At 41.6% G+C, this 25792-nt stretch overlaps 1 protein-coding gene across 3 annotated transcripts in view; it reads right to left on the bottom strand.

Moving 5' to 3' along the window:
* LOC140916102 (uncharacterized) overlaps positions 1-25501 on the bottom strand; it is a 219126-nt gene extending 193625 nt beyond the window's left edge. For 2 of the 3 annotated variants that reach the window (XM_073357154.2, XM_073357152.2), the window contains exons 1-2: positions 25069-25501; positions 19014-19052 (exon numbers count right to left, since the gene is read on the bottom strand). In XM_073357154.2, the coding sequence (XP_073213255.1) occupies positions 19014-19052; positions 25069-25129 (100 nt within the window). In that variant the 5' untranslated portion in view covers positions 25130-25501. The remainder of the gene's footprint in view (positions 1-19013; positions 19053-25068) is intronic. The other variant, XM_073357153.2, reaches the window with a different exon arrangement.
* Between the last annotated feature and the right edge of the window lie 291 nt (positions 25502-25792).

The following is a 25792-nucleotide window of genomic DNA, read 5'->3' as shown; positions in this document are numbered from 1 at the left end:
ATAACAGAAAAGCACATGCACACTTACTGCCACATCTCACTAAGTATGAATCCCCACCCTCCACACCAAGAAGGTAATTGGAAGGAAATTGTTGCAACACACTTTCCAATGACTTGCCTGTAAGAAAAAACGACCTCAACTGTTTATGCCAAATCATTGGCACAGCCAATAGTCCAGTGGAGTTCAGTCTAGACACAGGAACTGCTAACACAATATGTTCTTGCCTAAGTATAATTTCATTAGTTACCAAGTGAAAAAGGAATGAGGGTGTTTCAAGACATTTATCAGAGTGGTAGCCATGTTAGCCTGTATCAGCAAAAACAACAAGGAGTCCTTGTGGCGGCTTAGAGACTAACACATTTATTTGGGCATAAACTTTCGTGGGTTAGAACCCGTGTTCTAGCCTATGAAAGCTTATGCTCAAATAAATGTGTTAGTCTCTAAGGTGCCACAAGGACTCCTCGTTGTTTTTTCAAGGCATTTAGTATATAATATTATCCATGTGTGTATATTATTTATTAAGCACCTGGATTACACCTGTCACACAAGACAAATAAAGACAGCCCCCACTAATAATGTATTCCATGTATTACACACACATACAGAACACTATTTGTTAAGCACGGTTATTGCACGGTACAAGACAATTCCTGCTAATAGCATTCTCTGTATGTTTGTGTACATATACAGAACAAGACAAATACAGTTACAATCTAAGAAACAGGCAAAAAATCAGACAAACACACACTGGGAGATGCAGCGGATAGCAATAACTTAGAACATTAGTTATTATTAGTATTAATAGTTATGGAGTGGGAATGGTATAAAGTTGATGGGATTTAGTTAGTGCTTTTGAGCCACACAGAAGTGGGTTTCTCATAAATATCATAAAAACTACATTGCAGCAGCACTGAAGGGGTACCGCTTCCAAAGTGCTATGCAAGGTTTTATAGCCACGTCACTCCTAATGGGCTGGATACTCAGCTCATGAAAGTCAGCAGCGTTCTGTTTACTTTAATGGTTCAACACTGATTTACGCCAGCTGAGAATATGGCCCAATGACTCTAATGGGACACATGTGGCTAAAGCCTTCACAGAACAATTTAATGATATATAAAATGAACTGACAAGCCAAGAAATTCAGAATTAAGGCTGCTATTCCATCCATATTTCTCCCCATGGCGCATTGCTGTAGTGGTCTTGATATCATACAAGCTGAACACTGAAATAAAGTCAAGTCCTTACTCAGGAAAACTTCCCACTGACACCAGGGAAACCCCTACTGATTTCAAAAAGTTTGTCTGAGTGAGGAATGTAGGCCTGGGTCTAGTAATCAGCCTGACACCATAATTTATTGACTTTTGCCAATTTAAATTGGATCCCCGATTATAGTTCTCAACCTGCAATGGCTCCAGTTTAGGTCATGGGCTGAAATTAGATGAGGATCTAAACTGCAAAGTTTGGCTCTAGATGCAAAATTCCCTAAATGTGAGGGTGTTGATGGTAAATAGGAGACTAAGGATTTTGAAGTGATGTAAATTCCCTTTTATGTATCTAAACCTACAGAGCCAGATCCTCAGCTAGCATAAATTGATGTAGCTCCTCTGACATCAGTGGAGCGACGCAGATTTACACCAGTTGAGGATCTGGCCTATTATGGTCTACAGTCTCCACTGAATAATTTAACAATTCTAATACTAATAAGGTGAGGTATTAGGGTCCAACTGAAATCACATTAAAGGCGGTGGAAAGGCTGTCACTGAACTGGACCCCAGAGGTGAAAAAATTACTAGTATGTGTAAAGAGAGAAAAATTTGGGTCTCAAATGAATGCTATCCTTCATAATGGAAAATCACCTTGTGATGGGGTGGACTAGGCCCAAAGGTCCCCTGCTGGAGGCCTCAGGGTTCTGTCACACCCATCCCAGGAAAGGAGTGAAGAAGAGGTCTCCCAAGTGGCCTAGAGTGGTTGCGAGGAAGCAACCAATCAGAGGGGCTGCTGGAACAGCCAACTGGGGGGCAGGAGGGCCATATAAAGGGAGCTGCAGTACAGAGCAGCAGTTAGTTTGTGCTTGGAGCTGGAGAAAAAAGGACTGTGTACTTGGCTGGAAGAGAAGCAGGGCCACAGACAGCTCAGTGTGGGCAGGGACTGGGGGAGTGAGAGGCTCCTAGCTGGCTGCTAGGACTGAGCCAAAACCAGTTTGCTAGCAGGAACCAGGGGAGCAATGAAGGAGCTCCTGGCTGGCTACTGCGACTTAGTGGGGACTGAGTCCAGGAAGGGCCGCAGGAATAGCGTGTCTTCAGGGAGGAAGCTCTGGGGATTCGGCTGTATACCAGGGCTAGGACTACTTAAAGACAGAGCCCAGGGAGGACTAGAGATACCACCAGAGGGGTACTGAGATGGGCCCTGATGGATGGTATACCCGGAAGGGGTCTGTTCTGGTTCACATGCAGACAGTGTGAGAGACTTGGCAGGAGGACTCAGCTGCTGAAAAAACTGCCTGAGAACCTCTGAAAGGGATCACCAGACCTGAAAGGACACAAACATCCAACCAGAGGGGATGCTTGCAAAAGGTGGGTGCCAACTCCACTGCATACCTTTAATACTATTGTTACTTTGTTCTTTGTATTTAAATTCCTTTCGTACTCAGTGAAATTCAGACACAGATGAGAACTGTACCTTCATCTTTACTTTGTGGCATCTCTATTTCATTATTCCAAACCCAGCAACTTAATATCCCACCAGCCCCCTACTGTGCATCTGTCCTCTAGACCTTAAGTACCTGTTCTCCCAAGCTCTACTAAGCCCAAATGAGTTTGTGCATGTACATTCTATTATCTACATGAACAAAAAAACAGAATCTAATGCCTGCACATGTAGATAACCATGCTCAAAAACAGTCTACAAGTCTGTGTGCAAAATTGTTCATGCACAAACAGAAGCTCTGTGAAGGGCCCTTTGTCCCTCAAAGTTAAGGCTTGGGAGAAGAAGTTCCCAGGGCTTGGAGTAGGTACAATTTTCTTGTAGGTGTGATTTCTTTAACCTCCGAACAAACCTGCGGAGGTTGGGTCACTCTTGCATTTGGATCCTTCAGGATTCCCTTGGCCTTATTTAAAACAGGAGCATATTTGCAGTCTGAACAGTAGAATGTACAGAAAGGGAAACCCCACTTTACTAGTATAGAATATCCACAGTATCTGAAAGACAATGGTAGCATATCAGGTCACAGATGCTTGCAAGAAAATTTACCACTTATCCACCCAAGCTGACCCTCCAAGGACCATTAATGTACCTCAACGTGCCAACACAGATTTATAAAAATACAGCCTTAATGTGTGTGTGTGTAGGTAGAGTAAGATTTTTTTTCTTTTAAAACACTGTAAACCACAACATTTAAATCTTCATCCAGCCAAAAAATAGGTAAAATGAGGTAACAGAATTTTTGTCTATTACAAAGCCAGAAACATTCTTGCAGGGCTGACAACTTCTTATGTACCAAGTTTCAACCTGAGGTTGAACTGACAGCCATTAAAAACCTCTCATGAAGAGGGTTTAAAATGGAAGCACTTATGTACTATTAGAAAAGCATGACTGGTATCCTGGATATTTTATATGTATATTAGACTATATCTATTTATTAGTATGCTCTTTCACATGTATCACTAAGAACTGAATTTAGATCAGTATCTGTGTGTGTTGTACATATTTTATACACACACATACTATATTGACTTCTATCACATATTGCATGAATCAATCCCTTAACAGTTTATGATTTATGCAGCTTGCCAGTAAAGAAGTAGGCCATGCCAGCCTTGAAAGCACTTTAGCTTGGTTGTTTTTAGTCATGAAGGACATGTTGTACTGTAATTATTCTGTCATTTCTTAAAAGGTGAAATCCTTAACAGGTTCGTGCTTTGTGTTGCTATGTGTATGTGTGAGTTTCTGTCTGAACATGTCTTACAGAGCTGGAATCATCATTCCAAGTTACTTTACAAGGAACTACATAGAACTGGACAGCTTAAAATGTGTTAAATATCCTTGTAGTTTACTTGGATTATTTTGGGGGGGAGCTGGGGAGGAATAGCATAGGGCAGAGTCAAGGAAATCCTTAATACATTCCAATTACAGGCCTGATTCACAAAATACACAACTGCATAAAATGTCACTTTCTGTTTTGATCCTGTCAGTAACATAATGTAATGTGTTTTCATGTACCACTTAACTTGAGTATCTGCAAAATGTGCAACTTTAAACAATTATGCAAATTTTAAAGTAATGCATTGAGAGAGAAACTAAAAGGAGATTCTGGCATTAATCAGTGATTCCAGGCTCTACTTGCAACAGTTCAGTAAAATATAGGCTAACCTTAGTGCTAGTGGCTGAGAGGCAAGGCTTTTCTTCTGCCTCAAATTAACTGGAGTTTTAGCTTATTCAAGAAAAATGTAAATGCTATGGGAATACAAAGCTCCTTTTTCTGTACAAAAATCTGCCATCCATTTTAAAGGACTAGCGCCGTGAAACATCACAGGATATTTCTTAGATAAGTCAGAATGAATATTTAGTGAGTTTTAACGTCAACTCCTAGAATGATATACAAATCACATGAATTATGGGAGTATTATAAGAGATACTTTTTACAAGTCCTGCTGTGCCCAAGTATTGCCTGTATATCAGATAAAAGAAAAGGAGTTCTTGTGGCACCTTAGAGACTAACCAATTTATTTGAGCATAAGCTTTCGTGAGCTACAGCTCACTTCATCGGATGCATACTGTGGAAAATACAGAAGATGTTTTTATACACACAAACCATGAAAAAAATGGGTGTTTATCACTACAAAAGGTTTTCTCTCCCCCCACCCTACTCTCTTGCTGGTGGGGGGAGAGAAAACCTTTTGTAGTGATAAACACCCATTTTTTTCATGGTTTGTGTGTATAAAAACATCTTCTGTATTTTCCACAGTATGCATCCGATGAAGTGAGCTGTAGCTCACGAAAGCTTATGCTCAAATAAATTGGTTAGTCTCTAAGGTGCCACAAGAACTCCTTTTCTTTTTGTGAATACAGACTAACACAGCTGTTACTCTGAAACCTATATCAGATAAGCGTATGAAGCTAATACAGTAGTTCATTGGGTATCTGGGTACAGTAAACTGGTTTGGATAAAAGTAGAATAGCACAATTTGGATCAAAACTAAAACAGGACAAAACTTGAACCTTTGATATTTTCAAAAAATGTAGTAAAATTATTTTTTAAATAAAGATGGGTTGGAAAGATAATGTGGGTCAGAGCACTCCAAATTTTAGGAAAGATCAGACATTGATCCCAACTTTGTGGCTCAGGTCCATTTCTACTGGTTAAAAATATTTTGTGTAACTCCTTGCTTTTTTACTGCTAAGAGGGGAAGGAACCACAACAGAGCCATTCTCATCATGAATTGACCAAAAATTCCGCCCACCCACCTCAATGGGTGGGGGAATGTGAAGGGGGTGCAGAGCATGGACCATCTAGAGTCTAAACTAGGCATGGGAATCCAGCCTTGCAGGTGCTGAAGGTCTAGCTAATTGCCTGCTTGGGGGACAAAGGAATTTTTTCTGCCATACAGCCAATTGGCAGAGGCCTGGGAAGACTTTTCACCTTCTTTGCAGCACATTTGAGCCATAGTAGGTTAAGCAGAAATGTGCTTAATAAATACCTAAGTTACTTGGCTGCCATGATAATTTGTCACAACTTGCAGCCAGTTTCCAGTGCAGTTAAAAGGATAAAATGAAGGGCTTGCTGACACAAAAGGCCAGTGATTTTGCTGATGGGCTCCTGGGAAAGGCTGAGACCTTGTGGCCCTCACAGCATGAGGTCCCCACACTTCTGCATCCTCTGTTTCCCTTGTAGAAAGCATGCAATGGTAGGACTCTTGAGTGAGCTGAGTTGAGCCATGCAAAGTTACAGATGATATGGTAGGAGCCCTATAAACCCCACATTGGAACCACTTAATGCCTTGTATAGGAGAGTATGGGTGATGGGCATGTAGTACCTGTTCCCTGAGTTTAGGTTTACTAAAAGTTGTGGCCTGGTACATGAATGGATTTTATGCATCTCTCAATCCTCATTTTGCCGCCATGTTCAGATCAATGAGGAAATGATGCATTTCTCACAAGAGAGCCTGATCCTGAAGCTTTCTAGCCCATTCTCCAGACTAATGGGGTTGAGATAATATCCAAACTTTTGGATGCTTATCTGAACTGAACTGACCTCTGTATCTTTTGAGGTTTCCCAGTTTCTGGCTTCAATACATAAGCACAATGAGCACTTAACCAGAGAGTGTCAGCTGTTCACTTTGAATTTCCCAGCTTTAGTTGGCTTAGGTCAGACCCTCAGTGTCACTTAAACAATGTTTTGGTGTTATATTTTAATTTTGAAAGGATTATCAGGGAAACCTACCCTTTCCGTTAATTCTCTTTGAAAATTGGCAAGAGTTTTAGAAGGATCTACTAATATCCTCACCAGGACTAATAAAATACCTAGAATAAAATGTGTAATACAGATGAAAAACATTTTAAAAATTGGTGGAGGTAGGAAAATACAAAGATTTTTTTCAATCTGAAACTACAACTGCCATAGTAAATTACTTGGAATGCAGTGCAACATGATGAAATACCATAAACTATGGTGAGATTCTGTGTGTGTCAGTAGTCCATTCCATGTAGTTTATGGATAAGATAGCCATTTATTTTTCTCTTTATGGAGCTAACGATTACATACCATTGAAAATTTTTGACTGCTATTTGCTGATTACAACACTTGCAACAAAAAATAAAATAAAATCCTATTGTCTTTAGCAGTAAGTAGTATTGTACCCAAGAAAGACCTCATAGATCAATAAAATCACGCTTCTTCAGCTACTCCTTACTAACACATGCATGGCACTAGTAAGCTAGCGCAGCAAGGCATTTTGCTAAAGTTACATGTGGAAGTCACTGTGGAAACAAGATTGAGATAGGATGTAACAAGTGCATCGCTTCATACACACAGGTCTTCAAACATAAAAATCTGGCAAAGCTCAAGAAGCAAAACAGGAGGTAAGACAGTTCTCATATGCTGCTGCTCTTAATGCTCTTAAAGTATGTTGGATAATTAGGTAAGTCAATTCGTCCAAACTGGGTGTGAGGTTTTGTTTTAAGCCCTGGTATGGAATGTGCTGTTATGTGTGTCTCATTTACTATGCTATTCTGAGGTCTAAAGCAAGGGTTTCTGCACCAGATAACATACCTAACTGCACAAAGTGACCAGCTACATTTCCTTTGAAAGCTATGTCAAAATCTCTGCAGTCTCGGGGAGGAAAGTACCTCATTCCCTTTGCATTAGTCACCCAACCAGAGATTAACCTAATGAGCTTTTTTTCTACAGGCTTGGCTGGCACACCTAGGATTTGCATTACATACCTGTGATTTCTCAACATTTAGCCCAGAGTGTGTACATTTAAAGGCAGACTGCTATCATCTTTCCAGAAACTATTAACTTCAACTTTACTGTAATAAGTTACTGAGTTAAAAAATGAGGCCAGCCAAGGGGTGCTTTCTGGGACTTGGTAGGAAGCTGACACACGACTAAGTAGGGTAAAAACATATGTGCGTGCGCACACATACGAACACACAGGAAACTGGTATGTGTCAAAGAAAGGGCAGCATGCTGAAAAAAATGGATAGTACTTTTTTTTCCCCCCTTATTGCGTCTTCCTTCCATTATCTTCCCTGTTACTGATTTCAAGCAAGCACTGGCATCCATTTGATGTCAGTAGATTGTTTGCAGACTCCATGACAGAGTTTCTAGCTTCCTCCCAGCTGCATCCTGCCCTATCAGTATGCAAACAGCCTTCTCTCTTCTACCTCCACCCACTCCCATGAACAAAGACTGAGTGTCAATTCATAGAGAAACCATAAACCCTACAACTTTAATTACTGTAATAATTGTTTTTATTTGCTTTGCTTCACCAAAGAGACTTAATCCCAAATTCTACATGCCCGTGCAATTTTTATTAAATAATCATACTAAATTCTAATGGACTGATACTCACTAAACCCCCAAACCACCATAACTAAAATCTCCCCCCTTCAAAACAGTTTACTTCAGTTGGCCTGCCTCATCAGAAAAAGCCAGGGAAATAAATAGGCCATGCATTGAGCCCATAAGGTCAACAAGTCTGGACTCTCCTGATCCCAGGGACAGGAGTGTAATTTCCAGATTCAAGGACCGCTCTCTGATAATGCCCAATTACAAATCTTCCTGCTACATATGCATCTAAATTCTTACATAGTGCCTATCACTATAGTGTCCGAGTGCCTTCCACAAGTAAAAGGGTCAACACTAATATGTGTCTCACCCTTCTCTGCTGACAAGAAGTAGCCTTGGTTTTGGGTTTGATAGTGATCTAAGTGAGGGTGCTTCTACAGGAAAGCATGGCTGAAAAGATGGGTTTTACATTTAGCTCTGTAGGAGGACTTTGCTGAGAACTTTTGCCTGATAATGCCCTGTTACAAGCCCTATCCCAGTTAAATTGGTAGCTTGCTGCACCTCAGCTGATATCAGTTGTTGTGAAATCACATATGGAGAGGCAGTCAGGACCAAAGCCACCTACAGTGTAAGGTTAAAAACAACACTTTACACTTCCCCTACAAACAAAATGGAAACCAATACAGATCACAGTGTAATGTGCTCAATGCTGGACAATGTGAATGCAGGCAGCCCTGTTGAGCACCAGCTGATATTCTTGAGTAATCTCAGGGTGTATCCCAGTAATCTGTAAAATGAGCACATGATGACAAAATATACAGCACAGCCCCGATTTACAATAAGTAAAGTAGCAGGCTTTTATGTTTCATTGTGACAGATCACTGCTGTCACTCCCTAAAGGATTGATCTTGCAGTCTATACAGGGTTCTGTCTGCCTTAACCATGCTTAAGGTACTTATCTTGGTATACAAGTGCCCACATCAGTTTTCCCTGGATGTGGACTGCAGAATGGGCCATGAGGTACTGACCATGATAGGAACATAGAGGGCAGGGAATTTTTTCCATGGGTAAGGCGAGCACCTGGGAACCAGGCTGCTGCACCATTGGATCAAGGTTGCCAGTTTTGGTTGGGTGTATTCCTGGAGGAATTTTATCACATGACAAACTTTAGTTAAAGATTAATCTTTAATTCCTGGAGTCTCCAGGAATTAAATCCTGGAGGGCTGGTAACCCTAGGGGGCAAGGAGGAGAGATGGTCCTAGATTATGATACCAGTGGTGGAGAGTACGTCCCACTAAGAAGCACAAAGCTTGAACGGCAGCCCACTTTCCCTGCCTACACAAGCTAAGGGAGAAACAGTCTATTTCCCTAAGAGTCAAATTACACCAACAGCTTCATGGCTTCATCACTGGAGCAAGGGGTAAGAGCAGTCCAGCCAGGGCCACAGCCTGCTCTCCTCAACCCCGACGAAGGGCACTGATACCAGCAGAGCATGAAATCCCCAGAAGCACCTCTTCCTCCTACTTTTACAGTCTCTGGGCACATAAGGCATGGCTGAAAACTGACACTGACTGTTTACTGCTGGACACCTATCACCATCTCCCTATGCGGGAGGGCTAAGAAGACACTGCCAGTTCCACATGAAGCCAGTCAGCGTCCCCATTCTGCCACTTCCTATGGACAAGCTTGGATTGAGAGACATTGGCAGCTGTCTGTTCTTGCAGGCCTTGCTTTTAAAAAACAAAACAAAACCACCACCACAGCTTTTCTGCTATACCATTTAGCAATGGGTGAGACTGCAAATGTGTATCTGTCTAGTAATAAAGCAATTAGTTATAAATGTGGAAGAAACTATGAGGTATAAGGAAGCAACATGTTTCCACCTATGTCATTTTACCAGGATCCTATGCTTGTTTAACATGCACAGATAGCTAAAATAGCTAAATAAAAAAAATTATTACTGATGCTTACAAATAAAAGATCAACTGGGATCAAGATAAGTACAGTACATATGATATACATAAGTCTGGAATGGGGGTGCAGTATGAGAGGCTGTTGGGGTGCAGGTATAAGTACAGTATATAGAGTACATCAAAAATGCCAGTTAGATCTAGCTACCTAAATTATGCCCTTTCATATCCAGATGCCAGTAATAAAACAAGAAACAAATCTTTAAGACACCTTCTACTTTTTAAATCAATTTTCTTCCAAATCAAGTTCATGTTGCTGTACATCATTTTCTGTAGGACTGTGGAAATAAAAACTTTATAGTGGTGACTACTGGTGCCATTTTAGGGCTCCATTCTCCACCACATGAGAATAACCTACAAAGGGGAAGAAGAAATTTGCCAAGTTTCATAAAGAATTCTTCCATTTGGGGCAGTATTTGAAAGACAAAGATCTAACCCCCAGGACTTGCAGATATCATGGGATCCACAAGAATCTCAGTATGTACCAGAGATACAGGACCATCTACATGGAGAGCCTATGCCTCTGCACTGGATCCAATAGCCCTTACCATTTTTTCTGAATACCTACATTGGATAGGGTGCCCAGATAGCAAGTGTGAAAAATCAGGATGGGGTGGAGGGTAATAGGTACCCGTGTAAGAAAAAGCTCCAAAAATGTGGACTGCCCCTATAAAATCAGGACATCTGTCATCCTAACATTGGAACCATACTGCAAGCAACTCATCAACCTCAGCTACCTGTGGGACCTGCTAAAAGAGGTGTTCCATATTACCAAGTGACAAGATAGAGTGGGTTAACTTCCAAGGGTTTTTACCATTAGATTTGGAACGTAGAATCTAGAGGAGCCCAGCCCCTGTCATGCACCTTCCAACTGCAGAGAGACAGAATCCTGTACGTCTACCACTGAGATGCTGCTGCAGTGTTGGTTAGAAGTCAGGATTGTACCTCCAAAGGCACATCCTCATCCTGAAGACCCCAGGGGAATATGATGCCAATAGGGGGTCTAAGGTTTCCACAGTATTTTATTTCACTACAACAATGCAGGAGATGCATAATCACTGGAAAATTGGTAAGTATATTTTATTCATGTTACAGTTACTCTATCTTCTAATGGCTTGGATCACTACTTCTATTGCTTTCTGTATAGAATCATTCCTTAGTGCCACCCCCTGCCCTGCCTCCAGCCAGCCCCTGCCTCCAGTCGCCTCCAGCCACCCCCTGCACCCCTGCCCGCAGCCAGCCCCTGCCTCCAGCCACCCCCTGCACCCCTGCCCGCAGCCAGCCCCTGCTGCACCCACCACCCTACCCGTACCAGCCCATCTCCAGCCACCCCTGCACCCCTGCCCGCAGCCAGCCCCTGCCTCCAACCACCCCCTGAACCACCCTGCCTCCAGCCACCCCTGCACCCCCTGCCCACAGCCAGCCCCTGCCACATCTCCTGCCCTGCCCACACCAGCCCGTCTCCAGCCAACCCCGCACCCCTGCCTGCAGCCAGACCCTGCCTCCAGCCACCCCTGCACCCCCTGCCTGCAGCCAGCCCATGCCACACCCCTGCCCTTCCCGCACTAGCCTGTCTCCAGCCACCCCCTGCATCACCTGCCCGCACCCCCTGCCCTGTCTCCAGCCACCCCTGCACCTCCTGCCCGCAGTCAGCCCCTGCCGCAGCCCCTGCCCTGTATCCAGCAACTCCTGCCGCACCCCCTGCCCTGCCCACACCAGCCCGACTCCAGCCACCTCTACCCGCAGCCAGCCCCTGCTGCACCCCTGCCCTGCCTGCAGCCAGCCCCTGCCTCCAGCCACCCCCGCACCCCTGCCTGCAGCCAGCCCCTGCCGCACACACCACCTGCCCTGCCCGCACCAGCCCGTCTCCAGCCACCCCTGCACCCCCTGCCCTGCCCGCAGCCCCATGCCCTGCCCGCAGCCCCTGCCCTGCCCGCAGCCAGCCCGTCTCCAGCAACCCTGCACCCCCTGCCCTGCCCGCACCAGCCCCTGCCGCATGCACCCCCTGCCCTGCCCGCACCAGCCTGTCTCCAGCCACCCCTGCACCCCCTGCCCACACCAGCCCCTGCCACACCCCCTGCCCTGCCTGGAACCAGCCCTGTACCCCCTGCCTCCAGCTAGCCCTGCCCCATGCCCGTCTGCTGCTGGCCCCACATTCCCTGGTGCCCTGCAGTTCCCAGGGCAGTAACCTTGCACATCTGCTTCAATGAGGGGGGCACGGAGCAGCTGGGACCCACACATGTGCACACCCTAGGGTGACCAGACAGCAAGTGTGAAAAATCAGGACAGGGGGTGGGGAAGTAATAGGAGCCTATATAAGAAAAAGACCCCAAAATCAGGACTGTCCTTATAAAATCGGGACATCTGGTCACCCTAGCACACCCCCAGAGAGTGGCAGGGACCCACAAATGTGAAACGGAGCTCATTTCTAGTTCAGGCCCATCTTTTTAAAAAAGAACTTTAGGCAGAGTTAACATACATCCGTATTTTCCCAGACAGGTCAGGCTTTTTGGTTCTTAAATCGCCATCTGGGAAAATATGGACATATGGTAACGCTGTTGGTACAAAAAATACATCCCTTAAATTAGAACTTTTTATAGGGAACCGGTTGTTAAGATTTTGGTAGCTCATCACTGCCCATATCTACTTTAGCAACACCATCATAGGACCCAGCCAACCATCAGAGGCTCATTTACTGCACATCTACTAATGTGATATGCCAACATGTGCCAGCAATGTCCTTCTGCCATGTACATTGTCCAAACTGGACAGTCCCTACGTAAAAGAATAAATGGACACAAATCGGACATCAGGAATGGTAACATACAAAAGCCAGTAGAACACTTCAATCTTCCTGGACATTCTATAACAGATTTAAAAGTAGCCATCCTTCAACAAAAAAACTTCAAACACAGACTTCAAAGAGAAACTGCAGAGCTACAATTCATTTGCAAACTTAACACCATCAATTTGGGCTTGAATAGGGACTAGGAGTGGCTGGCTCACTACAAAAGCACATTTTCCCTCTCTTGGTATTGACACCTCCTCATCAATTATTGGGAGTGGACAACATCCACCCTGACTAAATTGGCCTTCAACATTGGTTCTCCATTTGTAAGGTAAATCCATTCTCTTCATGTGCCAATATATATTTATGTCTGTATCTGTAATTTTCACTCCATGCATCTAAAGAAGTGGGTTTTTTACTCACGAAAGCTTAGGCCCACATAAATCTGTTTAGTCTTTAAGGTGACACTGGAGTCCTGGTTGTTTTTGTGAATACAGACTAATATGGCTACAAGAACATAAGAATGGCCAGATTGGCTCAGACCAAAGGTCCATCCAGCCCAGTATCCTGTCTACCGACAGTGGCCAATGCCAGGTGCCCCAGAGGTAGTGAACCTAACAGGTAATGATCTAGTGATCTTTCTCCTGCCATCCATCTCCACCCTCTGACAAACAGAGGCTAGGAACACCATTCCTTATCCATCCTGGCTAATAGCCAGTAATGAACTTAACCTCCATGAATTTATCCAGTTCTCTTTTAAACCCTATTATAATCCTAGCCTTCACAACCTCCTCAGGCAAGGAGTTCCACAGGTTGATTGTGCGCTGAGTGAAGAAGAAATTCCTTTTATTTGTTTTAAACCTGCTACCCATTAATTTAATTTGGTGACCCCTAGTTCTTATATTATGGGAACAAGTAAATAACTTTTCCTTATTCACTTTCTCCACACCACCCATGGTTTTATATACCCCTATCATATCCCCCCTTAGTTTCCTCTTTTCCAAGCTGAAAAGTCCTAGCCTCTTTAATCTCTCCTCATATGGGACCCGTTCCAAACCCCTAATAATTTTAGTTGCCCTTTTCTGAAACTTTTCTAATGCCAGTATATCTCTTTTGAGATGAGAGGACCACATCTGTACACAGTATTCAAGATGTGGGCATACCATGGATTTATATAAGGGCAATAAGATATTCTCCATTTTATTATCTATCCATCCCTTTTTTAATGATTCCTAACATCCTGTTTGCTTTTTTGACTGCCGCTGCACACTGCGTAGACATCTTTAGAGAACTATCCATGATGACTCCAAGATCTTTCTCCTGATTAGTTGTAGCTAAATTAGCCCCCATCATATTGTATGTATAGTTGGGGTTATTTTTTCCAATGTGCATTACTTTACATTTATCCACATTGAATTTCATTTGCCATTTTGTTGCCCAATCACTTAGTTTTGTGAGATCTTTTTGAAGTTCTTCACAGTCTGCTTTGGTCTTAACTGTCTTGAGCAGTTTAGTATCGTCTGCAAACTTTGCCACCTCACTGCTTACCCCTTTCTCCAGATCATTTATGAATAGGTTCAATAGGATTGGTCCTAGGACTGACCCTTGGGGAACACTAGTTACCCCTCTCCATTCTGAGAATTTACCATTTATTCCTTCCCTTTGTTCCCTGTCTTTTAACCAGTTCTTAGTCCATGAAAGGATCTTCTCTCTTATCCCATGACAACTTAATTTACATAAGAGCCTTTGGTGAGGGACCTTGTCAAAGGCTTTCTGGAAATCTAAGTACACTATGTCCACTGGATCCCCCTTGTCCACATGTTTGTTGACCCCGTCAAAGAACTCTAATAGATTAGTAAGATATGAGCTCCCTTTACAGAAACCATGTTGACTTTTGCGCAACAATTTATGTTCTTCTATGTGTCTGACAATTTTATTCTTTACTATTGTTTCAACTAATTTGCCCAGTACTGACGTTAGACTTACCAGTCTGTGATTACCAGGATCACCTCTAAAGCCCTTCTTAAATATTGGCGTTACATTAGCTATCTTCCAGTCATTGGGTACAGTAGCTAATTTAAAGGACAGGTTACAAACTATAGCTAATAGTTCCACAATTTCACATTTGAGTTTCTTCAGAACTCTTGAGTGAATGCCATCGGGTTCTGGTGACTTGTTACTGTTAAGTTTCTCAATTAATTCCAAAACCTCCTCTAGTGACACTTCAATCTGTGACAATTTCTCAGATTTGTCACCTACAAGAGATGACTCAGGTTTGGGAATCTCCCTAACATCCTCAGCTGTGAAGACAGAAGCAAAGAATTCATTTAGTTTCTCCACGATGACTTTATCGTCTTTAAGTGCTCCTTTTATATCTTGATCGTCCAGGGGCCCCACTGGTTGTTTAGCAGGCTTCCTGCTTCTGATGTACTTAAAAAACATTTTGTTATTACCTTTTGAGTTTTTGGCTAGCTGTTCTTCAAACTCCTTTCTGACTTATTACATTTTTACATTTAATTTGGCAGTGTTTATGCTCCTTTCTATTTACCTCACTAGGATCTGACTTCCACTTTTTAAAAGATGCCTTTTTATCTCTCACTGCTGCTTTTACATGATTGTTAAGTCACGGTGGCTGTTTTTTAGTTCTTTTACTGTGTTTTTTAATTTGGGGTATACATTTAAGTTGAGCCTCTATTATGGTGTCTTTGAAAAGTGTCCATGCAGAATGAATCCTCTGTTATCCATGGAACAGGTACAGTATGTGCTTCCTCTGGTAAGCTTCCCCAAACTGTTCCAGAAGTGTGCCTAAAATCCTAAGAGTGGAAATCTCTTGTGGAGAGAGGATAGTTCGGTTTCTATCTCAGTTCAGTCCAGTAGGAATTGGATTGACACTACCAACTCATTTAATACAGGCCACCAAACCAAACAGCCATCAGATGGGGAAAAATAACAAACTTTGGTTACTAACAAAAATGGGCTGAATTTGGTATAATTTTTTTTTTAAACTACCAGTCTCAAGTTGTTTAGTTCCCCTGATTTATTTTAACAGAAAATGAAAGTTCAAAATGGCCCATTTGCTAGAGAAGCAGAATTGAGAGGAGCAGCCACTGGGTCACAGGAACAGGAGAACAGGACTAGACTTCAAAGCAGCACCAGTTATGAAAGCAAGAAATGACATTTACAGGATTTTGGCAGCTTCTTTAGGCAAAAACCTGTAGCATCTGAAACAGGGGTTAAAAACTGCACCAAAATAGAATAAAAGTTTCATTCCCCCTCCCCCATTTTCCTTATCCTGCCTGCTTTTCATAACAAGATTAGTTTGATACAGACCAAACTTGTTTTTAAATGAAATGTAAAAACCCAGTTTAAAATTGACAATGTTCAGTTTAGAATCACAATAAAATGATTTTGGGTACATATGACTGGCCTTAAATCATGCTCCTATAGCGGGTGTGCGCTTTGGCTCCAGACTTGTGCTTAATGAACACATGGAGGCATGCTCTAGTGGCCAATAATGTACACCCTGTAGTATCTTATTGCTTAAAAAGCAAATAATGCAGCAGCATACAAAGTTACATATATTGCCATTGTAAAAGGGTTGAATATGAGCTGATAATAGATATTGGTGACAGTCATGGTAGAGTGGATAAATCACTACATAAATCATTCCTAGTACAATACAGTTACAGTAATAATACTGTACATATGGTAAGGGGCCCAACTAGGGAAAAACATTCTTCCACACCCAGCTTAGTCATTTAAGAGCTCTGTTTTAAATACTTTTCCTCTCAGTTATTAAAACGGCATAATGCATACGTGTACTAACTTCCAACCTTAAGAAACCTGCCTCCAACTAAGGATTTCTTTTTTGGCCCCCTTCTCCCTCCTGCCTGAAATATACCACTTTCAACATCAGTAAATATGGTAAAGCAGGTGCTTTTGGAAGTCTGCTTTTAGAGGGGCTCAAGAAGTCAGTTTGCAGATTCAGCTCTTTGACTGCTGGAGGCTAGAAAGACAGCCTGGCTATGGGAATAGCATCCTCCTCACGCTCTGGCAGAGAAAGCCCTTGAATGTGATTCTCTGAGCATCCCTAATGGTTACCCTCAAAGCAGAGCAGACAGCCTCAGAGACTGCCTAATCTGTATTCTACCGCTACAGGGAATTCTAAAGGAAGAGAAGACAAGAACTAAGAAGGAGATAGTCAAGGTAAAATAATGGAACCAAGAGGGTGAATAAAAACACTGCTATTTTTGATGAACTTCCCTCCACACACCCAACTGTTGCGATGCAGAAGACAATCTCCATGTGGCTACATTTCATTTGTTGCATCACAAGATATATGGCTGAAGTTTTAAAAAATGGGAATTGAAAGTTAAAGGGATGAGGCTGCCTTCCAAGGAACCCCTCACAAGACCTGATGTGCACAGGGGGCATACCAAGGTCAGGGCTGGAGACAGGAAGTGTGTGTCAGGGCAGGGATGAAGCTCGTAGCACTGTAGAGATTCTGGGCAGCACTGTGTCCCATAATCAGGCACTTTGAGCTGTCTAAACTATGCTAGAAGCTGTGCAGTAGCCTAGAACTGGGAGGGCATAAAAGTGGTTTAAAGATGTCATAGCCCCTTCTCCCCTGGACGATCAGTTTTGTGCTGTGCCTCTTAGCATGCATCTACACCATAGGATTCTTTTGGAAGAGTGCAGTGTACATACATGCATAGCCCCCCTAGCACAGGTATAAACAACAGTGTAGACAGGGAGGCATGGATTAAGCCAGTGAAGATACCCTACATGTTCTCTATTGGACCAAGCCCATGCCTTCCCGCTACACTGCTATTTTGAGCACTGTAAGGTCATACTGCCTCCCGCTGCTGGAGCCTTGCCACTCTGCAGGAAAAGAGTCCAGCAGTGGGAAAAGGCTGTCAGCTCACTGCTGCTGGAACCCTTCCCCATCTCAGGGAAAGACTTTGGCAGCAGGAAACTCCCCGCTGCTGGAGCCCTTTTCTGGAACAAGGAAAGTCTCCAGGAGTCAGGAAAGGTTCTGGTGGCAGGGGAGGCAGGAGTGGGAAAGGCTGAGCCTTTTCCCTGTTGCCTCCCCCCGACTGAGCCTTTCCTCGCTGCAATGAAAGGCTCTGGTAGTGGGGAACAGTGGAAGCCTTCCCCTACTTGTCTCCCCTCTATCAGAGCCTTTCACTGATATGTGTAGCTACACTCCACAGTGTGAACACAGTATGTTTTTCATTCTGGTATGTAGCTACACATACACTTCACACAGCCGAAAGTGGTGTATAATGTAGACATAACCTTAAAGTGCAGCTCAGAGTTTCACTCAAGGTTTCTAAATACATATAGAGGCAACTAAAACAAGCTGCCACTTTTTTTCAAATGTGATTGGTACCCAGTAGCTCTAACTCAAGAATTCACCACTTGTGAATAAAGCTGGTTGAAATTTTCTGAACAAATTTTTGTTGCTGTTCAAAAATACCCTATACTAAAAGCATGAAACACATTTTTCATAAATTGTCAGTGTTATCAAAATGGTTATAATTTTCCATAGTGAAACATTTTGATAAATGTCTCAGTAACATTTTTAATTTAAAAATTCCCCAAAGAATTTCAGATTCTTCTTTGTTTTCAAAAATTTGGGGTCCATTTTGAACACTTCAGCATGACAACAAATTTGACATTTCCAAGTTTTTCATGAAAATGTCTATTTTTTCAACCAGCTCCACTCATTGTGAGTAAAGCAACTACCCCAAATTCATTCCAATAATATTTTTATACCACAACACACTTTCATATATTTATTATATCTTTTGTAAAAGGTTCTGCAAATATATAAACCAAGTTAACATACATAAAATACCTTTAAAATGTTAGATCCATAGATTCATAGATATTTAGGTCAGAAGGGACCATTATGATCCAGTCCATGTTCATGACATTTATAATATTTACTTTGACATGATGCATTTATAAATTTAAATATTAAACTATAAAGAAAATAAAAGTTGTCCATACATAATTAACTTTAAAAATGCCTCATTCAAGTTTTTCTGCAGACCTCCCTCAATGATTCTGTCTGCGCTACAATGCAAGAAACCTGAATTTAATTCTCTGGTTAATCTGACTTCTCAGAGGAAGATGGCACCATATGATATGTGCTGAGGCTGTGGGAGAAGGGAGCATGTGGTCCAAGGATCGCTGTGCAGCAAATTAGAAATGGTTGGTTGTGACTTGCTTTACAGCTTACCAGTTTTCTGGGCCCAACTAAGGTTGGTGCAACATGATACTGAGGAAGAAGGAGGAGAAGGATTGTTAAGGACCATTAACAAAAGTGAACCACTTCATAACATTTTCATAAATGGGTGGATTTTTTTAAGCCCAAAAGATAACATTATCCAACTCAGGAGGATTCCATTTTTTAAAGAGTAATTGGCCACGTTCAGAGTTGCACACTCAGAACATCATGGTGACAATCAGAATACAACCCAAAGACTTCTGCTCCAAAAAGTGCAGGCCCCCTCCATGTGAGCAAAGGGAGAATCTTCTTTAGCTAATATCTGTATAGAGTATACAGTTGAACTCTACAGATTCTGCAGAGAGGGCAATGCTCCGTATAATCAGTCTATTAATTACTAAAACATTCTGAAGTGTTTTCATTGATATGGAAACACAAATAAATGGGAAAAGGAGAGCTATTTGCAAATCCAATGAAGTACAGACATCTTCCTTGGTTTGAGAGACAAGAGGAACAGAACAATCACTCTAAATAAATGGAAAGAATTATATATGATTTAATATTTCTCTACATACTGGGTACATTTATGTGTGTGTTCACTTCTCAGGGTCTGCCCCTGAAAATAAAGAAAGCCTTCCTGACACACACACACACACACACAGAAGAGGTTTCTCCTTGACAGAAATACTGTTCAGAGTGATTGATTTAAAAGTGCTGAACTCATATTCAGAGTCTGAAATCCAGGAACCACCAGCTGGGCTGGGATTCAAAATTACAAGGATGGAGTGAGTTTTTGAGTTGTGATGCATTAAGCACTGGAGGCAATTGCTTTTCTCACCTATCCCACAAGGGAAGGAGGAAGGGAAACATTTAAGAATTAAGAAAAGAAATCATAGGACTATTGAGTTACTGCATCTCGTACTGCTAGAGGCAGAATCACGGTTTGCATTAGAAGGGAACTTCACTGAAGAATTTAAATAAATCTTTCTTTAACAGTGAGTCATTTGAAAAAGGAATATTGGAAGACACAATAAATAAGAGAAAGCTGTGTGTATTAATCAGTTCAAAAAGGCTATGTTCAAGTGTCTGAAGTTCACTCATCATATTATGGTCCAAAAGAGGTCCCTAATATACTGAATATCCACTGAGTTGAGGGAGGGATATTGTGAAGCAGGCACTCAGGGGGACTCTCTACATACTGTATGTTACTAAGGTCACCTTTTAATATCGTAAGTGAATGGATTTTTTAAAATCCAGTTTACTGATGGCTACTTAAACTCTCTGTTTACTTTTGTCATTTCTCTGAGATTGGTCAAGGAAAAACAACACCAGTTTCACTTTTGTTTGTAGTCAGTTTCACTTTCAGAAACTCAGTGCTGCAGAGCTTGAAGTTCCAGCGAGAGACTGTTTGTTTAAAAGCAGCTCATTTCAGTGGAACTAAAATGCGCAAACATCTCAATCTGCTGAAGGTTTTATAAAAGCTTGTGTAGTACACTTACATTTTAGGTCAAACTTAAGTTGACAGTGTCTCGTTAGCACGTATTCAATGAATTTACACAAGATGAATTTATGCCATCATGTTATCTGAACCACTGGATTAATTTGCAAATTATGAAATTTAATAGAAAATTACATCAGTATTCTTCCTATTTTTTATAATTGAGTTTATAGTTTCCTTACGTGCTTGTTTTTCCATTGCAATGTAAAAGGATAATGAAGTCTTGTTTGTGTATATATATGAAAAGGGAAGAGGAAAAATAAGTTATAATGTACTACTCAAATAATTGTCTCAAAGGCTTATTTTTCCAAGCTCTCTTTCTAGTAAGTTGCAGAGCACTGCCAATTCCAGAGCACACTTTCTGTCAAGTCATGGACTGTAAACCCTGAACAAAGAATAATCAGCAAAGTATTGTGCTGTGTAACCTTTACAATATTCATAAAATACATAAATGAACAAATAAATATCTCCTGATGGATGAGCCAACCAGCAAATATCCCACAAATTCTTCCCCACCCCTATATCCACAGCTGCCATCTGACACTACTCCCACAAGTACAGCTGCCAAAAGACCTTGGGCCTCATTCTCCACTTTCTTGCACTTTCTGTAGCCATTCACGCCTGTGCAAAGGGAGTGTAATATGCATACAAAATGTTACTTTTCAGATCTGGAGATATTTTATATACACTTTCCATGGATGCAAATATCCACAGTGGTCAGTTGACTAAGAAACATCTGCTTTTCACTGTATATCAACTCCACCTGCTTTGATGATCTGCATAATATTTCCTAATGACCCTTTTTCTAATATTTATAGCATTCAGAAGCTCCCGGTGGACACAAGTAATTTTCCATGAATGGTGTAGAGTTGTGGTACATCTCCTAGAGGTACCTGTCCCTTCTTTGATACCTGTTCCTAAAGTCTTCTGTCAGAGTTCCTCAGATTTCCCAATGAAATGTGTACCATACAAATTTTTCTAATCTACGGTTATCAGAATGTTGTCAATCTCATTTCTCATAGTGTACGTAAGGCAGTTTACTCGGTGCTCATTATTCTTATTGACAAGTCCAGATGCCACACAAACTGCTCAAAACAACCTATCCATTTTAGCCATGTCAATTTATCATCAACCAAGTATTTCGGGCAGATATTGTCAATATCAACCTCACTGCTCTAGAAAAGTAACATCTGTTCTTTTACAGGCTTTTTCTATTAGTTTTTCCCCCATGGCTCTTTTCTGCCCTTCCTCTGTATGTGAATGTGCTCCTGTCCCATTCTGCTTTACTGAGATCTGGACCACCTTGCTGAAGCTGCTCTGTTTTTGAGGTGCATCCCAGTTTCTCTGCAAAGCCACATCTTAATGGAGTTTTCTCTTCTTTGCTGTGCATGTTTGTCTCTGAGCCTGTTTCAAAGCTCCACCTGAGCACTTCTTAGCATGTGGTTGTAATTTTACCCGGAGTCTTGGGATATGTGGGGTTTTCTTAATGGTTCCCATGATATCCTTATTTCTGCCTCCAATATTGTGAAGTTTTGCCCTTATACAATATGGCAGCTATCTCCCATTATTGTCCGTAGAAATGAAGCCACAGGTGTTCTTCAGCAAAGTGGCCTCTGTCTTCTTAACCTTTGTAGATAAAAATGAGGCTGCCCTCAATAAAGATGGCCACCACCTCTCATTGCTTCCAGGGGGGCTAAAACTAAATTGCCATCAGGGAATATGGTAGCCCCTTAGTTACCAAGAAGAGGCAGCCAGGTAGAGGACAGGAGAATGTGGAAGTATTGGAAATGAGACTGTGGATGCAGAAAGGAAGGGGATATTTAGGAAGGAGGACAGAAAACAGAGTCTGGAATGAGGGGAACAGGAAGCAGATTCAGGGAGGCAGGGTGAGAAGATCCAGGGGAAAGTGGCATGGTAAAGAAGGAGAATGTGATGGGGAGCCAGGGGAGAAGCGCAAGTGAATGAGAAGCACAAGTGAATACAGGCCAGAGGTAGGTAGAGGACTGTGGAGGGAGTATGCAAGTGGGCAGCTTCCTATCTTGTGTAGGTAGCAAGGAGGATAGCTTGGCAGGTCCCCATACCTGTGAGGTAGAAAAGGAATGAGCAGCCCACACCAAGTAGCAAACAGCCTTTTTGAGAGTATAATCAGGGTTGAACTTAAGAGTCCAAAATGACTGAATACAAATTTAAGAGAATTAGGCAAAATACAAAAATATTGTTTTTCTAATTTCTATTTTTAAACCAATTTCATGCCTTTTTTTTTTTTTTAGGTCTGGACACATGGGGTCAGCAATATGGCACCACATTCTGTGTCCACTTCAGCCCAGTGGCACAGGTTACAGAGCACCCTGAAGTTGATTGAATTTGTACGCTGCTGACCCTAAGAGTCTTTTCCAGAAACTGGAACTAGCCCAAGCACCTGTGCACTCCAGTCAAACCCTCTACTTGCCCACTATGCTGGAGGCTGCTGGAGTTAACACTGACTCTACTCATTCAGAATTTCTTTTATGCCAGGCCAATTCTGGATCTGTTGGCATTACAAACCCTTTGCTGTTTAGGTTGTAAATTTCTGGGAGCAGACGCCAAGCTTATATTCTGTCCACACTGTATACTCCTCTATCTGAATAGCACTAAACACAGCACCAGTGCTTGGCAAAAAGGTAAATAATAATAACTAACTACATAAAATAATATATGGCTTTCCAGAGGGGTACTTCTGGGTGTTTATTCATCTCATTTAGCTACTCTGTCTCACTTGCGTGGCCCGCACCACCACAGCATCTGAAAAAGCCAACATACCCAGTTAGGAAGTCCTGAAGTTTGCCTGACTTAAGGACAAAAGTAACACCATATAATTTCAATTCAGCACTGTTAACTGCTCTGTTGCTGTGTGTTAATGTTCACTTGTAGGTTCAATCCCACAGTCCTAACTCCTATTTAAACTTCTATTTGCTTCACTGGCAGTTTGGCCCGAGTTAGGACTGTAGGATCAGGCCTTTGTGGAGACAATTAACACAATTTCCTAAGCACGTAAGTAGTACCTGCAAAAAAATGTAGTATCAGTCAACAAGTAAAATGGCATTAAAAAAAGAATAAAAAGAAAATTGCTCTTGGAACAATGACCAATTGATCCTGGAAGGATGATGGGTGGGTTTTGAGTCACATTGTAAACCTGGTTCACTTTGTACTCCATTTGTCTCCCACCTGTAGCAGTTCACCTCTGAATAAAATCATGATTTGCAGCTTTCATCCAATATGTTTAATTTAGTGCTAATGACAGAGGTATCTAAGACTAAGGTGTGGCCAACTGTTCTCTTCTTTCCTCTTGTGTCCTGTCACCACCCTGCCAAGATCGCTCTTGGATAGCAACATAATCCTACTCAATTTTATCTGCATTTTTAAAATTAAGTCCGTATATACCAGGTTAGTATTTCCTATTTTGATGGCGATAATATTCTCAAAGCTGTTATTTGTAAGAGCCAAGCAAAAGTTTTATTAATATTGATTGGCATCTATTACCTACCTAACTTGTCTCTGGAGTTCTGACTCATGTCCAGTGACCTCAAACAGCTGTTACAGATATTAATATAATTATAGCAACAGATATTGTGGGCCAAATTCCATGCTGTGCAACCTCACTAGAGTCAATGGGGTTGCATGAGGTGTAAGTAGGTTAAATACCTCATCCTATGTCTTGGTTTTTGCCCTTCTTTTTAAATGTACACGTGTTGAATTTGCCTTCGTTGCTGTTGTCATGTGAATTTTTTTTCAAAATTTCAAAATAGTAGTCAAGGCAAATTTTAAAAGATATGGGCCAGGTTTTCAGCTGGTGTAAATCAGCGTAGCTCAGTTACACCCATTTATGCCAGCTGAAAATCTGACCCAGCATCTCAGAACACTAATCTACCATAGTTACAAATTCTGCTGTATTTATTAACTCTGGAAGATCAAAAAATGGAGCTCTGTTTATTTATATAAATGTTTCCCCCTATTATTCCCCCTTCCTTTCATTTTTTAGACAATGCCACTTCCAACAACCAAGGAGTAATCTAAGAAGTCAAGGACCTAGAACCCCTCATGCTTTCACGGATCCTACCATTGGGTAATTTTCCATAACAGCCCAAGTTCTCCTTTGAGGCCAAAAATGCATACATCCAGCTGGTACCAACAATGTGCACCTTCTTTCTTATACCTTTTATCTTGCAGAATATGGGCTTATGACACACTCACAGTACCTTTGTACCCAGACACAGCACTGTCTCTTTTGGGGGACAGACCCAAAACATCATACATTTGCTAAAGCTATGAAATAATAAAAAATTCCTATTCAATACTGAATAAGCAGTTCAAACAAACACATTTTCATAACCATTCCTTTCTCCAAGATCCTGGTTATGGTAACAAAATATTAAAAGAGAAAAACATTAAACTTGAAACAACAGGCACTGAAATTGTAAAGTTTCATTCTGTTTCCTCTTTCCCGGCCCTCCTCTCCTCCCCTGATAAAAATACAGGCTATGGTAGATACAGTCAGGTATTCTTTAGCTTAATTATGAAGAACATAGTTACCTGCATGGATAATAGGGGTTGACTCAGGATAGCTTTTTAAAGATTCATAACTATTGTCCATTGTCTAGTTCTTTCACTGTTTGAAAAGTGTCTTTTGTTAAAGCCTTTTCCCCCCACATATGTTCCTGCAAAATTGATCTGACGTTCTTCTCCTTATTGTGTTTTCTTCCAAATCCTACCATAGCAGTCTGGGCACAAGTCCAACAGTTATAAATGAAAACTTCTTCATGCAGCACAATGTCAGCATCACAGATCAGCAACTAAAATACTGTCCCTCTGTCCTGAATCCAGACTTTAGAATACACCATGACAACAAGCTGCTTCTTTCATTTTAGCAATACAGCAGAAGTTTGTTTGTGTAGGAAGTTGAAGCATCTCGGACCAATGAGCTTTCACTGTGGGCTTGGCCCTAGGCAGAGAAGAATCTCAATTGGAAACAGGAACTGAAAGTACGTTTAGTTAAGCCTGCTTTCCCTCTAACCAATCTAGCTGTCTAAGTAAATGCCTGACCTTGTTGTATAAGCTTCAGTCATAGATACAGTAGACTAATGTATTGGCTATTTAAAAAAATAAATAAATGAAGTTTTATTGTGGATTACTATGCTTTCCTGAAATTTTTTTTATAATTAAAAACATCTGAAAGACATTTCAATATATCACAAACAAGAGGAAATCCAAAGCACGTGACTTCTAAGAAAATGATGCAACTATAAGTCTGTGCCAA

Source organism: Lepidochelys kempii, chromosome 8 (assembly GCF_965140285.1).
Source record: "Lepidochelys kempii isolate rLepKem1 chromosome 8, rLepKem1.hap1, whole genome shotgun sequence".
In the NCBI taxonomy this organism is placed as follows: Eukaryota; Metazoa; Chordata; order Testudines; family Cheloniidae; genus Lepidochelys; species Lepidochelys kempii.
Note: the sequence above shows the minus strand (reverse complement) of the source record. Positions and strands in the feature narration are given on the sequence as shown.